At 42.6% G+C, this 17,344-nt stretch overlaps 1 protein-coding gene across 1 annotated transcript in view; it reads left to right on the top strand.

Moving 5' to 3' along the window:
- Rhoq (ras homolog family member Q) overlaps nucleotides 1-17,344 on the top strand; it is a 44,914-nt gene that overhangs the window by 20,125 nt on the left and 7,445 nt on the right. Inside the window, exons 3-4 of the mRNA XM_090337012.1 lie at nucleotides 16,279-16,443; nucleotides 16,724-16,819. Coding sequence (XP_090193138.1) covers nucleotides 16,279-16,443; nucleotides 16,724-16,819 — 261 coding nt within the window. The remainder of the gene's footprint in view (nucleotides 1-16,278; nucleotides 16,444-16,723; nucleotides 16,820-17,344) is intronic.

Below are 17,344 nucleotides of genomic sequence, written 5' to 3'. Positions count from 1 at the left end.
GAAAGCATAGTTCATCTATTCTGTTTCTGTCTCTATCTCCGCACCTCCCTCCCCCAATACTGGTCTTGAACTTAGAGCCTAGGTGTTGTTCCTCATCTTTTTTACTCAGGGCTAGTGCTTTACCACTTGAGCCACAACTTCACCTCTGACCTCTTTTGCTGATAAAATTCTCAAGAACTTTCTTGCTCAGGCTGGGTTCAAACCATGATCTTCAGGTCTAAGCCTGCTAGTAGTGGATTATAAGCAAGAACCATAATGTCAGGCCTATCTGTTGTTTTCCTAACCCAAGTTTTGTGGTTGTTTTGGTTTCCTGGTTTGTCATCTGTAATATTATTTCACTTTCGTTTTTCTTATTGGCCCATGGTTTGTTTTGGTCAATGTCATATTTCTCCCTAGCCATAGTCTTTACCATGGAATATCCAGCTCCTAGATTGGGTGAATGTTTTGAAACTCAAGTGTCTTCCACACACTTTTTTCTGGCAGTACTGCAATTTTGACTCTGGGCTTCAAGCTTGCACCTAGAATTTCAAGATTGAGCCACTATAACCACCTCTGAGTACATTTTTAAGGTAATTGGTTTAGCCATTTCTTAGGAAGCTATATAAACATATGTAGTTACTTAACTAACCAGCACAATTTTTCCATGTTTTTCCAAAAGTCAATTTTACCTGCAACTCTCATTTTCTCCTAGTTGCTTGACTGCCCCACATCTGAAAATAAATGGAGAAGAAATATACCTAGTCTGGTATGGTTATACAGTAGCCATCATCTTGTGCTAAGTGACCTTCAGATCTGAGCTCATTTAATCTTCCCTCCTGCTTAAGGAGAGAATCTGTTAGGAGTCCATATAAAGGAAAAATGAAAGGTGAATAATATACCCAAGGCCACACTACTCACAGATATGACTTAGTGGTTTGGAAGGTATGCGTCTGAAACTATGGTACACTTAGTGTCTGGTTAAACTGGTAGATGGACTGTGTTACACTGTACCTCCGCCTAAACTATTCAAGTGGCATACTTCTTAGTTTCCTGATCAGTAAATAGAAGCTGTCCTATCTCCAGGAATATTGAAGGCCCAGTGAGTTCCTGTGAAAGTGGGAATCCAGCAGTCTTCCAGGGATGTGATGCTGAATAGGCAAGAGGGATGTGATGAAGTTTCTTATGCGGGGATTCAGGACTCCATGGGAGCTACCCGTATTATAGAAAGGACAGTGCTGGAGAGGAGGAGAGAAAGGAAGTCATTCAGAACAGGTGTGGGGGGGCACTCAGGAAGGGGAGTGGCTAGGGGCTGTGCTCTATCGTGTGGAAGTGTGATTTCTAGAGGGTGTATGGGTATGCATGTTGGGCCTAGGGACTTCCCACAGGGCAGGTCTATCTTCACAGAAGTCTGGGTGAGTATGTGCAGATGCCGGAGGGTACCTGCATATTTATGAACATAAGCATATATAGACATATATAGAGATACATACTTTTTTTGTTGGTAATGGGGCTTGAACTCTGGGCCTGAGTGCTTTCCGTGAACTCTTCAGTTAAGGCTACATCTTACCCTTGGGCCTGGGCATTGTCCCTGAGCTCTTCAACTCAAGACTACCAGTCTACCCCTTGAGTTACAGCACCACTTCTAGTTTTCTAGTGGTCTTTAGTGCCCCGGCTGGCTTTGAACTATGATCTTCAGATCTCAGCCTCCTGAGTAGTACAGACGTGTGTGTGTGTGTGTGTGTGTGTGTGTGTGTGTGTGTTGTGTATTTATGTTGAGGTCAAATTCACAGAACATATGTCTAATACTTGAAAGTATACAATCCAGCGGCATTTAGTACATTCATAGTGTCATGCAACTGTGACCTCTATCTAGCTCCAAAATGTTTTCATCATCTTAACAGAAATTGTGTGTATTTTAAGGAATCTGTTCCATGCAAGGGTATCTATGAGCAGTGTTAGGTTGTCCTGATTTTGCCAGCCCTTTGAGAGCCTTCCTCATCCTTAGATGGCAGGTTATACTGTGTTTGTTTGCCCAGAGCAGTGTGGTTCATATCTTCGGATTCCAAATGGGCTTGTTAGTCAGACTTTGACTCCCCCATGCAGTTTGGCTGCCTCTCTGGACATGGAGAAAAAGCACTATTTCAGGCTCAATCAGGGTGTAGTCATCTCTCAGTATCCTCAGGAGGAAGGGGGCGAAACTAGTTCTAGAACCTCCTCATATACTGCGATCTGTGAGTACTCAAACCTCTTACATAAAACACAGTGTATTTGCATCTAATCTATACACATCCTCCCAAATACTTCAGATCATCTGTAACACAGTGTAAATGCTGGGTAATAGTTGTTATTTAGGGAATAAAATCTGTAGTGTTTAGAATCTCTCCCTCTCCCTCCCCCCCTCACTTGCACATGACTGTCCACATTTTGTTGAATGTGTGGATGCAGAGCGGGCGGATAAGAGGGTTGGCTATTGGCAGTTGCTACAGTCCTCTCTTTACTGCTTGTCTGCTTGTCTTCTTAATGCATTAAAAGGACATTTATAGTGTACTGAAAGGACATGTGGTGCAAGCCTATTTGTCAATGAAAGAGGGTTTAGTCTCCGTAGCCTAAGCGTTGACAGTGAAGGAGGCCTGGAGTAGTGGGAGAGGGTGTGGGGGGAGTAGGGATGAGGGTGTGTCAGCTTGGTAAGAGCCAGAGAAAGGTGCAGCTTCTCAACTGCCCTATATACACTGGTATATGTGTGTATGATGGTATCTATGACCACAGAAATCATGGCATTGACCCACATAGAAGGTATCCTGAGACTGTCTTGTGAGCAGCAGAGATTGGATCTGTAGTCGAAATCTTTACATATTGAGGGGGCTGGGGAGAAAAAGAGGGGAAGGGAGCAAGGGGAACATCAGCAACAAGAGGAAGGAGCTGCCTTAGACCTGCCATGTTTTAATTTGATTGGATAATTTAGGTCACTTGCTGGGATGGGGAAGGGTGAAAAATGGCACACACTGATTGGCTTAATCCAGTCATGGACCTTCTATAGCCAAATCGGTGAGCAGGGTCCCCCGGGGCCATGTGGCTAGGTAGAAGAAGTACACTGAATAAACAGTCAACAGTATCCTCCATACTGAAGTAAAATAAATGTCAAGACAATGAAAAAACCGTGGTGGGGGGAGGGATAGCAGCAGGAGCTAAAATGGTGCAAATACCTCAGTGTGAGGCTGTCAGCCTGATCTGTGAGAGTGCCCATCGTTCAGGCAGGTGGGTTGCATCCACTGGTGTGCCCAGAAAAATAGACCTGATTACAAGAGCCAGTTTGATTCCTTGCTGAAAGTGACAATGAAGATCTGAAAACTAGCTGTCACCAGAGAATTCAGACACCTGATCCACTTTCTTCAGCTCAGCAGTTGGCTGAAGTATGCAGGACAGCACAATACAAGCCATCGTGACCTGGTTGCAGCTTGCCTTTCTGACTTCACCTCCCCACACTCTAGCTTTCTTCACTCAATAAGAGTTAAGTACGTAGATTCTACCCATCTGGCCTTGAAGACTATTCTCCTGTTCTTAGACATGTAGAGGATGTAGGGGAACAGGGGAGGGGGGTAGGGTGGGTGAGACAGAGAGAAACAGAGAGACGATGCTGGGTGCTGATAGCTACTTGAGAGGCTGAGATCTGAGGACTGTGATTCAAAGCCAGCCAGGGCAGGATCATCTGTGAAGACTCTTGCCTCCAGTAAACTACTCAGAAAAACATGGAAGTGTTGCTGTGGCTCATAGTGGTAGAGTGCTAGCCTTGAGCACAAACAGGCCCCAAGTTTAAGCCTCAGGCCCCAAGTTCAAGTCCCAGGATCATTTATAAAAAAGGAGCCACTAATGTTAGTGTCGGTAACTGAGATAGAGAAGCCCTGTGTGCTTCCACAGTGCATGGAAGTATAGAGCACAGAGTTATTGATTTCAGTTGGGGGTATATCTGAAATCTGATGGATAAAGTGTGATTTTTAGACCAAAGCCGGGAAGATGAATACGAGTCACTCAGATAAAAAAATGTGGAGAGGAAAAGGATCATGAGGCGTTTTGGGCATTTGACTAGTTAGATACATGTAGCTGGGCTCCAGGTTGATTCTTGGTGAACACTTGAGATTAGTATGAAGGATTTCCAGGTTTCTGCTTTGGACAGCCTGGTAGGATGGTGATATATTTCACTAAGATGCCTAATAGAAGTTGCAGATTTGAGGAAATAGAGTAAGGTTAATTCAGAAATGTCTGAGATATCGTCAGTTAGAAGGAGGTATAAAGAGTTGGATCTGGAACTCAGAAAACTCAAGCTTAAAACTGGTTCAATGCTGACCTCAAGGTTTCTCTCCTTATATACTTCCCACCATCACTATTGCTTCATAGTTTCAGAATTGCTCAGTATTTCTCTGCCAACAGCACTGTTCACTCAGAAACTGGATGATTTCTTTGCCCCATGTTCACACATCACTCTAAGTGGAGTCTACTTCTAGAACCCACCATGTCTCAAGCTGTCAGCTGCCCCTATTTATTCAAGTCATAATCTTTTGTCTCCTGAGTTCCACTGTTAGCCTTTTGCATTTCTGTTCATCCAGCTCAAAGCAGATTAGACAGTCTTTATAAAAAGTCAAACTGTGTGGTCCCCTTTGCTTCACGCGCTAGAGATGTTTTGTGACATGCAGTCTCTTATGCTCCAGACTGCCTCCTTCCCCAGCCTTCTTGCCACACTGGCTTCTCCTAGGATTTCTCAGGGCCACTCTGCCTAAGGTTTCTGCCCATGCTGTCCTCTTTCTTGCCTCAGGTCTCAGGTTGGAGGTCTTTGCTGACTGCCCCAATCAAAGCCGGGCTTCTTAATTAATCCTTTCTGTTGCCGGCTCTTTTCCTTCCTGTTGCCTGTTCCTAAATCTGCATTTTGTCCAAATTTTATCTGACTCAGCATCTCAACTACATCAGACTCATCCCATCTTTTTATAATAAATATTTCTCTTTTATCCTCAATTGAAATCTAGGGGTGGTACTATCTCCCTAAGTAGTAGCTCCTGAGATGTTTTAAACAAAATACACTTTGAGATTACCTTCCTAGAAAATTTATTAAATTCATCCTAAGAAAATAAAATGTGTTCAACCAAGTCAGTTCTTGTGAAATTAAAGAAGGGTCAAAAGCCATATAATGAGTAATTGTTGTCCTTAATGTACTATGTTATCTCTCATCTCTTTTGCTATCCCTTGGTTATCTCATAATGTTACAATATTTCACCTTGTTATCTGATATATTTTATATGTGCTTAATTGGTTATTTAAAATTGGATAGGGAAGAGGGGAAATCAAGTATAGCGGGGAGAGTGGGGGGAGAGAAATGGGGACCATGTCATGAGAAAGGGTATCAATGTTTGTGAAGTAATGCACCTTCTATCTGGTGAATATAATGTAACCCTTCTATTAATTACAATAAAAAATTCCCCCCCCCCAAAAAGAAGGGTTTTTCATAAATGCCTAGCAAGACATAATAGTCATGCCAAGCCTGGAACTGGTTTTCAACAGGCAGGTTTTATAGCAACTGGCTCGTGCCAGTTTTATAATGTAAACCACCTCTTGAGTTGCCAGAGGTCTCCCAGTGTTGCGTGGTCTAGTTGAGAGTGGCTTGTTATATGAAGAACTCCAGGAAGTTCAATGCCTACTTTTCCCTAGCAAATATATCATGCTCACTGCCTCACTGCCCATACTTGCTGAATGAATGAAATCTGTGCTCTCAAGTTGGGAAAGAAGAGATGCTGTGCAAGTGTGACCAGACATTTACCTTCTCTCTGCATGCCTGAGGCCAGCTGACCTCTGTCTTAGTGAGTAAGACCTGTAATTATAGCTCCAGACAATGTAGAGTTTCAGCTCTAAATACTCCACAACCAGGGGAGTCACCTCACCATGCACAAAAGAAATAACACTGGCAGTGAAGCCGTGGCTTGTCTTTTTTTGGAAAGTCAGGCTTGTCTGCTGGGAGAGCTCAAAGCACTTGACCAGCTCTCTCTTTTCTCCAACATGTGTATGCTATATTTACTCTCCCGCACAGATGGGCAAGGGAAGCTTGCCTGAGGGCCATATTTAGCCAAGTCTTGATCCTCTGCCTTGTGAGGTCAGCTTAGATAAAACAGAATACTAAGACTTGAATTGTATCCAGGAATTTAAGCCTCCTCCCACATGAAATCTGTTACTAGGGCTGCTCACAGGGTATGAAGCATGGCAGTCTGCTAGCTCAGTTCCCTGTTCTTTAGGGTTGAGGAAGTGCTGGTCCTGGTAAAGTCACGGCAAGGGCGGTTCTCTCTGCCTGTTGTATTTTTACCTTCCTTCCTTTTTCTCAGGTTTGCCTCAACAGATCTTATGCTGTCCGGCAGCCCAAAAGAAGGAGCAATAGAAAAAGCCCGTGATCTTTCCCTAACTCCTAAATAATTGGTAAATTAATGGGGAGACCAGCCACTTCGTAGAAGTCATATGAAAGTGACAGTTTGTGAAAGTTCATAACTAAAGCATCAAGTTCAAGTCAGGAGTTTGGCATAGTGGTAGAGTGCTTGCTTAGCATGTATGAAGACCTGGGCTTGATCCCCCAGTACCACACATAGAAAAAGCTGGAAGTGGTACTGTGGCTTAAGTCGTAGAGCTCTATCCTTGAGAAAGCCCAAGGATAGTCGTGTGTGGTGGCTCACACCTCTAATCCTAGCTACTCAGGAGACTGAGATCTGAGGATTGGAGTTCAAAGCCAGCCCAGCACTTAAAGTCCGTGAGACTCTTACCGCCAATTAACCATTAGAAAACTGGAAGTGGCACTGAGGCTCAACAAGTAGTGTGGTAGCCTTGAGCTAAAGAGCTCAGGGACAGCACCTAGGCCCAGAGTTTAAGCCCCACGACTGACAAAAGGAAAGGAAAGGAAAGGAAAGGAAAGGAAAGGAAAGGAAAGGAAAGGAAAGGAAGGAAGGAAGGAAGGAAGGAAGGAAGGAAGGAAGGAAGGAAAGGGAAGGGAAGGGAAGGGAGGAAGGAAGGAAGGAAGGAAGGAAGGAGAGAGAAAGAGAGAGAAAAAGAGAGAAAGAGAAAGAGAGAAAAGGAAGGAAAAGAAAAGAAAAGGAAGGAAAACCCAAGGACAATGTTCAGGCCCTGGGTTTAAGCCCAAGGACTGGCAAAAAAATAAAATAAACTATTTCACTACGAGCCAATTAAACCTGTAACAGATGCATAGGATTTCACAACTGAAACAAGCATTGTAAAAAATAAAAGAGGCCAAACATGTGAAAAGTTTTTGAAAAAAAATTGCTTCTTAGGAATGTATAACCCTTAAACAAATTCCTCTTTCCAAATGTCCTTTAGTCTAGCAGTACTGTGGAGGTGATGGGAGGTAGTAGGCAAATTCAGTAAAGTCATCACTGATAAGCTCTGAACCAAACTTATCCAAGTGGAATGCAAAGAGACTCAACACTCAACCCAGCTCCTCTGTAAAGCAGAGGGTTTCTTGTGATTATTGTTTGCAGTGCTGGGATCAAACCCAGTAACTTGCACATGCTAGTCAAGTACACTCCCACTAAGCTACACCCCAGCCAGAGAGCTCATTTTATGATACTTTCATATCGCAAAGTCCAAAAAAATGAATTCAAAGTGGCAAAATGATTATACAAAGAAAATGAAGTTTCAGAAGATACTACTGCAAAGAGTTAGTCTAGATATAAGTTAGACATGATGAAATTGTCATTTATCCTCAGGGTCTATCTTCAGTCCTCCTGTCTTTTTGGCCTTGGTGTGGTACCCTCTGAGGGTTGAGGTGTTTCCAGAGCCATGCCCAATGCCTATTTTGGGCTTCTCACTAGAAACAAATGTTTCGGATGGAGTTGACCACTCTGGTCTTGGCAGTAACAGAGTTGCTACTTCATTAGCCACTGATCCTCCAATTGTTAGGACATTCTCCCTGAGCTGTCAGACATTTTCTCTATCATGAAAGTGATCAGTACTTGTTTTTGACTTGGAAGGCCTGGGACTTTCCTCCATTGACCTACCTTTTTCTCATTCTAGGTTGTTACAGAGGAACAATCATAGATGTTGATAAATGGCTATTTTTCCCCCAAGTCACCTCCTGGGTTATCTGGCAGTGAATCCAGGCCTCTAGGATTCTCTGATCTTGAAAGCATTTGTCACTGGAGTTGCCTGATTTATGGAGAAAATAAGGCTCCAAGAGCTAAGGTCATAAACGAAGGCTATTTGTGTGTATTCAAATCTCAAATGCCTCTTCCAAGCCACTTTTTGTGTATACCACATTCTAACATGTAATAATGTGTTTGTACACATTTCAGTATATCCCGCTACTTACATAGGTTCCTCCTCCTTGGTGTTAACCTGATGTGTTTATCCACTCCAGTAATTACCTTCTTCTCTTGAGAGCAATGACTTTGTAGTCATGAGGCAGGCACACAGGCACATTGTAGACACTTGTTCATTTGACCTCATTGCCTTCTTTCTCCGCCTCCTCTGTGGTGCTGGTTTGAAACTCAAGGCCTTGCATTTTATTTTATTCTTTTTGTCAGTTATGGGACTTGAACTCAGGGCCTGGGCACTGCTTTGAGCTCTTTCACTCAAGGCTAGTATTCTGCCACATAGAGCCACAGTGCCCCTTCCTCAAGGCCTTGCATTTGCTTGGCACACATTTTACATGAGCCATGCCCCAAGCTCTAATTGCCTTATTTTTAACATACAGAGCTTTGTGAATGTTTGTGAAGTGTTTACCAATTAGATATCTGAATCTCAGCCTTGTTTCATTTCCCTGGTGATTATAGCACCACTCTGGCTATCGAGTAGGTACTTAGTGTTTTTGGATTAAGCATTTATCTATTCACCTGCTATAGCGTCTGCTTTTCCTTCTCCTTTTGACTGTCCTTTTCTATTTCTATTTCTGGCATGAATTTCCACCCCTACGAAGCTCTTAAGAATGCAACAGTGTCTTCCTTTTGTACATTTGTATCCTTAGAACATCTTCCACATGGTTTCATCTCTGTAAATCTTGGCTGGTAACTTTCAGTGGCCAGTGTGATAGCAGACAGACAGAACAGCTGACAGAGGCAGCTGGGCCAGTGTGAATGGCTTTACATAAAGTATATATTTGGGGTATGTATTTAAAGTAGATGTCCAATTCAGAACATGTGTTTTAGACAAAGTACATTAGACAGGTACACTCAGGTCCACTTGAAGGGAGCAAGAATTGTGCAGGAAGGAGAAGGCTCCCTGGCCTGCGGGCTGAGCCATGTGCTGAAGGGGTGTCTGGTGCATGAGCACTGCTGTTTCTCTGTTGCTATTGACTACCATTTTTTTCCCCTCTCAGAGCAAATTTCTTCGGCCTCTTGCCTGTGATTCTTGTCAGGTGGCAAGTGTGTGATATTTTTAAGGATTATGATTGTCATCATCTCTGGACAACAGTGGAGAACTTAATCACTAAACTACCAGACCACAATTGTCTTTCTAATTCTATTTTTAATCATTATTATAAAGATGATGCGCAGTTATACATAAGTCAGGGAAATAGTCCATTTGTTTTTGGACAATGTTACCCCTTTCCTTGCTCTTTCCCGGTTTTTCCCTCCCATCCCCACCTATAAGTCAGAACACACTTTTAAAATCTGTTACATCTAGCTATTTATCCAGTTAAGAAGCTGAAGAACTTGCTAAGCAGCCCCAAAATACTGTTGACCAAACTCACCATTTTTTTATGATTTTGACACTGGGTCTCTAATACATTTTTCTTTGTTCCTGAGAGTGTTCCAGTTAAATGTTTAAATACCTACTTTTAAAATGAGAACTCAAATATATAATTGGTGTGTTAATTAGGAGGACACTGGAGAGTTCATTGGAAGAACTCTTGATTTTGCTAAGTGGTCACTTTACAGTAGGGTAAACACATTTAACTTCCTTTGTGTTGTCAGATTTAAAATATAAAACTTGGGGCCGGGAGTTTGGCCTAGTGGTTAAAGTGCTTGCCTAGCATGCATGAAGACCCAGGTTCGATTCCTCAGTACCACATACATAGAAAAAAAGCCGGAAGTGGTGCTGAGCCACAAGTGGTAGAGCTCTAGCCTTGAGAAAGTCCAAGGACAGTGCTCAGACCCTGAGCTCAAGCCCTGGACTGGCAAAAAATAATAAATAAATAAATAAATAAATAAATAAATAAAATATAAAACTTGAGGCTGAAGAGTTTCTGGTACTTTCACCTGTTTATTCTCAAATCCAGCATTTCATATAAAGTTCACTGTCAAGATATGGTGCTGTGGGTATTAACCATATTATATGACGCCAGCTATAGCATGCACAGGGGATAATTTATTTCCTTTCAATTTGCTATCTATTATTAGCCTTCTAATTACGCAGGCTGGATAAAAGCAGAAAGGTCTCATTCTTATAACTGTCAGGTATTTAGTGAGAGGTGATAGCTGGAAGGAGTTCATTTTAGGTAGTTTTAGACTTAAAAAGGAATATTTATTTCCAAGGAGTTTTAAACATACTTGCTTAAATTAAAAACAAACAAAACAAACAAACAAAAATCTAGTTCTGCTGGGCAACGGTGGCTCGTGCCTATAGTCTCAGCTGACGTATGATGATCGAAGTTCAAAGCCAATCCCAGGCAGGAAAGTCCATAACATTCATCTCCAATAAATGACTCGGAAAAAGCTGGAAGTGGCACTGTGGCTCAGAGACAGTGCCAAGCCCAGAATTCAAGCCCCAAGACTGGCAAACAAAACAACAACAACAAATAAAAACACCCTAGTTCTTCACATTAAAAAAGCAAACAAACAAAAACAAACACCTAATTCTCTACATAATTATTCTAGTAAAATCTGCAATTTAGAACCTAGACATGGTTGATCTAATTAATTGCCTTCCATTGTGTCCACATCTCTGTTACTGTGGAAAGTCAGGCCTGGTTCACTGTGTTTAAAAAAGGAAACTTTGTGATAGACTTAGCTGCTGTGGAATTGGATTAATGTTAGTAAGCATTTCTAGAGAACTTTGGATTCAATCCCTTTAGATTTCATGGTCTCCTAGAAAAAGTGTGTACAATTCTATTTCCCTTATGAGATAAACTTGAGGTAAAATATTCATTAAAATATCTAACTTGGTATTTTTAAATAATATAAATCTTTCTTTAATGTTTTAAGTAGTCTAAGATTGTTGAGTTTTAAAATAACTAACTAGTGCAGTAATAATATTTTTTGTTAATCTAAAAATTATACTTTCCTCAAAAGATCTCCGTTGGTGTGTTGAGACAATGATATTTTCCAGCAAAAGAGTTTCTTCTCCGTTTTGTCTTTGGAGGAAGAGTCAAAGCCAGGAATGCAAGGCACTCCTGGAACCTTGAGTGGATTGCAGAGGAAGCAGTCAGCTTCCCACAGGACAAGGAGTTTATGTGAAAGCACAGGGCAAGTTCTTTCATGTGCCAAGTGCAATGCTGAGTGCTTCAATTACATGATTTCATTTATTCCTCAGAATCCTATGGGATAGGGGCCAGGAGTTTGGCCTAGTGTTAGAGTGCTTGCCTAGCATGTATGAAGACCCAGGTTCGATTCCTTGGTACCACATACTTAGAAAAAGCCAGAAGTGGTGCTGAGGCTCAACTGGTAGAGCTCTAGTCTTGAGAAAGTCCAAGGACAGTGCTCAGGCCCTGAGCTCAAGCCCAGGACTGGCAAACTGTGGTGCCAAAAGGAGACGTCGCTCTCGTCCACGCTCAGAGGCGCCGCCCGCGCAAGGGCCCTGCGGTTAGACTTCACTACTCAGCACTGAAATCACAAACCCAGGTGGCCTTAAAACCCCTTCCGTGGACGAAGTCACGCGTGAGCAAGTGCACCGCGGCTCGCCTGGTTCCGAACTGGTATCCTGCCGAGCACACGCTCGACAGCTCCACAAGGAGGACCAGACCGGCCTTTGGGCCCACGCCTCCCATGAGGGCCCGGCCAGCGCCCGAGCAGCGGATCTTGGACTGGGCTTTCGGAAGGGCCCGGCCGGAGCCTCCACCCCCCTCCCGGAGACAAGACTGTTTTGTTGTTCATGTGGAGCTAGAATATTTTGAGGTGTACTTTCTTGACGTAGTCATGGGGGTCTTTGACATTTCACATCACTCCATTTCTACTCCGGGGATTTTGGAACTGCAGACCTTTCACGTGGATTGATGTGGGGAAAGAAGCGAAGTCCTTCTGTTGGTTTCTGTGGTCTGTTCTCACCCCGGAGGACGCTCCGCTCCGCTCCTGTCCGTCCCATGGCGCCGGTGGCGCTCCTGGGGGGGGGGGGGGGCCGGACGCGTCCCTTCCCTTGCCGCGGCTGTGCGCCTAGGCGGCCAGGGTGCTGCAAGAGCAGGGCAACCAGGACGCATCCCGGCGGCACGGGCCTGCTCCCCTCCCTGCCCTCCCCTGTCTGTTCCTTTATGTGGACTTCGTCCCTGGAATAATCTCCCCTCTTAAGTAAAGCCGTCTCCTAAGTGTTGTGTATGCCCCAAACAACAGAACCCTTCCTTCCTTCTTTGGGAAACGGATCGACTGGGCCCTTTCAAACCAAGATCACAGATCCTCGCCGCCTGCCAGAGCCCTCAGGCTGTGCTCCAGGTCAGAGGAGGCGCCCTGCTGAGGACCAGCCTTCCTCGGCTACAACGCGAGACCCAGAGGGAAGAAGGCAGGCCGAGGCGGTCCAAGTGGGCAGAGGGCTTCAGCCTCGTCCTTGAATGTCATCATCATAACATTTATTTAAATGTAGTTATTTTGGTATTTAATTTTTTTTTAAAGAGAGGGGAAAAAAACCCTGTATTTTCCTGGTGGAATGAAATGGCTCAGAATGGTATATTTAGGCAATTTTAAAACATTATTTACATAAAGACCAAAAAAAAAAAAAAAAAAGAATCCTATGGGATAGTATCCCCATTTCTGTTTCTGTGAAAACTGGAAATCTAAATGTGGATGATGGCTGTTTTTTTAATGAGAACACCTCCATTGTTCATGTGCAGGTTTGTTCTGAAGCCTAGATGCTGAGAGTCAGTCGTTTCTTAGTCGCCTATGCACTTGCAGTTTGAACAAGGCAGTGCAGAAAGCATAGGCTGTACAGTATTAATCACACTACTGCTAGATCAATCTGGTTTTAATATGGTAATTGCTCCAGCAGAAAGCATGGGGTGCAGTGATCTCTAGTGTATGTTGGCATTGATTCCTTAGTTGTGTATCCAGGAGTGGCATGCTATAGCTGGTTCATATGGTGATTTTATTGTTTTGTTTGTTTGTTTTTGTTTCTTTTGCTGGTCCTGGAGCTAGAACTCAGGGCCTGGGCACTGTTCTTCAGCTCTCTCAAGACTAGTGCTCTACCACTTGAGCCACAGTACCATTTCCATCTTTTTGTTGTGTATGTGGTACTGAGGAATCAAACCCAGGGCTTCATGCATGCTAGGCAAGCACTCTACCACTAGGTCACTCTCCCAGCCCTTATGTTTCTTTTTTTTTTTTTAACCATCCTGGGCCTTGAACTCAGGGCCTGGGCACTGTCCTTGGGCTTTCTGAAGGCTATAGCTCTACCACTGAGCCATAGCACCATTTCTGGCTTTTTCTTCCATATGTAGTACCAAGGAATTGAACCCAGGTCTTCATGCATGCTAGGCAAGCACTCTACCACTAGGCTAAACTCCTGGTCGCTTATGTTTCATTTTTAAAAGAACCTCCATACTGATTTCCATAATGTCTACACTAACTTGTCTATCAGTGATGTATAAGGGTTCTTCCCTGACCCCCCACTCCAATCCACATCTGCATTTATTATTTGTTTTTTTGATGATGGCCATTCTTACTAGAAGGAGAAGCAATTTCGGTGTTGGTTGAAATTTACCTCCTGATGAAAAATGTTGAGAATTAAAAAAATACAAGTTACTTATTTGTATTTTTTGAGAAATATTTGCCCATTTATTGATTATATTACTTATACTGTATTTAAAAATAGTCCTCTTGTGGTAAGTAGACAGGATAAAGACCCACACCCATTCTAGTTGATTTTTTTTCACTACTAATTTCTGAACCAGGGCACAGCTTTGATGGAAACTAACTAGAAGCCTCCATTTCTAAAAACAAAGAGTGTAGAAGACTGGAGATGGCATTTCTCTTATCTTCTTGTGACAGCCATTCCCTAAGAATCTTTCGCCTTCATGGCCTCAAAATATATATACCCTTTGAAAGCATCATTGTAAAACAGAAGGGTTAGCCTGTGGAACTGAATTTGAGGCATTAATACAATGAGCATTTTTATCTGCAGGTTCCATGCATGCAGATTTAATACACCATGCATTGACAAACTTTTAGGGCATGCATTGAGCATGTATAGTGCAGCTCCTGTAAGTCTACAGGAAGAAGTTTGATGATTATATGTAAATACAACATTTTTTATGAGACTTGAACATGTGTAGATTTTTATATTACTGGATATTCAGAGCCTTTCCTCCACAAATATCAACAGACAAATTGCATGCTTGAGTTGAACGTATACTAAGAAAAATGTCAGAAGATGACATGAAGGGAAAATTGGTCCACGAGGGAAATGGCACTGTAGAAACTGTGTGGAATATTAAAATATTCTCTTAGCTCCACATGTATGCTGTTCTAGCAGTGAAATGAGTCATTTAAGAGGGGAGGTGGCCAGGACCAAAATCAGTTTCTTTGAAAGTGACTGAGAGTCTAACCACAACAAAAAATGGAATACTGACTTGGTTCCTTCACTGGAATTTTAAAAAGCAGAATTTAGTGTCCCATATTCCATGTAAAATAAGACTGCATACACCCATTGGGACCAGCTGTGAAGCCACAATTGAAAACTATGGTAGCCTAACATATTCTGGTATGGAGGCATCGCCAAAACAGTCTGCACGAGGAAGATGCAGAAGAGTATTCTCTGTGTGGTCTCCTTTGCATCCAGATGAATTCATATGGACAGTTGTGGCTGTGTACACACAGACAACAGAACTGAAAGAACACTCTGGAAAATATGTGGAAAAGAAAATACAACTTTGGGAAAGAAGGGAGTTGATGGACTCACAGATTTCTATCTTTAAACACACACACACACACACACACACACACACACACACACACACACAAATGAAGAAAATAGTAGAAAGCAAAACTCACAGGTCTTAGTGAAACTGTAGTATTAACAGCTCTAGATTTGAACTCCAGTTCCTTGTTCATAGCTGCCTGTCCTTACACAAGTTATCTGCCTTGGGGCCTCTGATTATGCAAAGGATAACAGAGACCAAGGGGATCATACAAGTACACTCCTCAGGACTGTAAGAATTTAGTAATTCATAAAAACAGTGTCAGGGGGCCAGGAGCGTGGCCTAGTGGTACAGTGCTTGCTTAGCATGCACAAAGCCCTTGGTTTGATTCCTTGATACCACATACACAGGAAAAGCCAAAAGTGGTGCTGTGGCTCTAGTGGTAAAGAGCCACCCTTGAGAAAACTCAACGACAGTTCTGGGTCCTGAGTTCAAGCCCCAGGACTAGCTAGATATAGGTAGAGATATAGAGATAGAGAAAGAGATATATAGAGAGGAGTCAGCACATAGTAAACATTCAGTATCTTATTACAAAGTCTAGTATTTACATCTAGTTCAACTCTGTTCTTTGCAGTGCTTTTAATTTCAAAGGTTTCTGGCAATAGCTTTTAGTAATCACCATGTATTTTGTTTTGTTGTTAATGTTTTAAAACAGGGTCTTGTTCTATAGCCCAGGCTGGCCTTAAACTTTCAGTCTTGCTGCTTCAGCCTCTTGTGTGTTAGGATTACACCACATCCTACTATTTTCTTAGTTTTCAATTTTTTTTCTGGGTCATGGGGCTTGAACTTGGCCTGGGTCCTGGCTCTTCAACTCAAGGCTAACACCCTACCCTTAAGCCAAGCCCCACTTCCTATTTTCTTGAGGTTAATTGAAGATAAGAGTCTCAGGTCCTTTTGTGCCTGGGCTGGCTTTGAACCTTGATCCTCAGATCTTAGCCTCCTGAGTAGCTAGGATTCCAGGTGTGAGCCACTGCATCCAGCTTAGTTTTCAGATTTTTACCCAGTGTTTACAATTTTGAAAAGAACAGCAAAAAAACAAGTGGACTTTCTGATGTCCTGATGAGTTTTATGAGGAGGGCTGAGATTCCATCTGTAGAATTCAGAATGCTCCTGAACTGGCTTGGTGACCATGTGACCTCACACGTGTGTTATTATTGGCTGTAGACATGTAAACGTAAATCATGAGATTCCCTTTTGTTCTGCAGGAAGACTATGATCGTCTGAGGCCTTTATCTTACCCAATGACTGATGTCTTCCTCATATGCTTCTCGGTGGTAAATCCAGCCTCATTTCAAAATGTGAAAGAGGAATGGGTACCCGAACTTAAGGAGTACGCACCAAATGTACCCTTTTTATTAATAGGAACTCAGGTATGTCTGCTTTGCTTTTGCCCATTGAAAAATACACTGTACAGACTTCCGTGGCGGGGGGTGAGGTGGGGTGGGTGTTCCAAATGATTCTGTGATTAGTAAATAGTAAATGTTTAATCAATTTCCAGTTAATTCTATTATATTTTTGGAGAAAATAGTACAAAAAGCAATTATATTATTAACTTTACAAATTAAATGTTTTTGTATGTGGGGTTAAATGTTCTTATTTCTCTTTAAAGACTTGTAATATTATGGGACATTATTGACCTTTCTTAATTAGATTGATCTCCGAGATGACCCCAAAACTTTAGCAAGACTGAATGATATGAAAGAAAAACCTATTTGTGTGGAACAAGGACAAAAACTAGCAAAAGAGGTAATGGAACATTTGCAGAATTTAAAAATAAATTTAAAGTAACAGTAGCAGTTATTTTAACTGTACTAAGTTGTATTCCCAACACTGTGCTAAGTTGTTTCTATTTATTATCTCATTGCATTGATCCATTGAGGCAGGTCTGAGAAGAAAACATGATGGTTTGGAGAGACCAGGACCTAGCCCAAGGCCCTGCAGGAAAAGTGATGGAGCATGGTTTTAGTATAGCACCAGACTCCAAGTCCCAGACTCTCCCACCTATCCTAAGATGCAACTGTGTGTTGATTAAAAGTCAGTTGTAGGGGCCGAGAGTTTGGCCTAGTGGTAGAGTGCTTGCCTAGCAGGCACGAAGACCTGGGTTCAATTCCTCGGTACCACATACATAGAAAAAAGCCGGAAGTGGTGCTGAGGCTCAAGTGGTAGAGCTTTAGCCTAGAGAAAGTCCAAGGACAGGGTTCAAGCCCTGAGCTCAAGCCCAGGACTGGCAAAAAAAAAAAAAAAAAAAGTCAGTTGTAGGAAGAGATAACA

The sequence above is a fragment of the Megascapheus bottae genome, chromosome 7 (assembly GCF_031878675.1).
Source record: "Megascapheus bottae isolate mThoBot1 chromosome 7, mThoBot2.hap1, whole genome shotgun sequence".
Taxonomy (NCBI): Eukaryota; Metazoa; Chordata; class Mammalia; order Rodentia; family Geomyidae; genus Megascapheus; species Megascapheus bottae.
The sequence above is the reverse complement of the archived record's forward strand: the minus strand, read 5'-3'. Positions and strand labels throughout refer to the sequence as shown.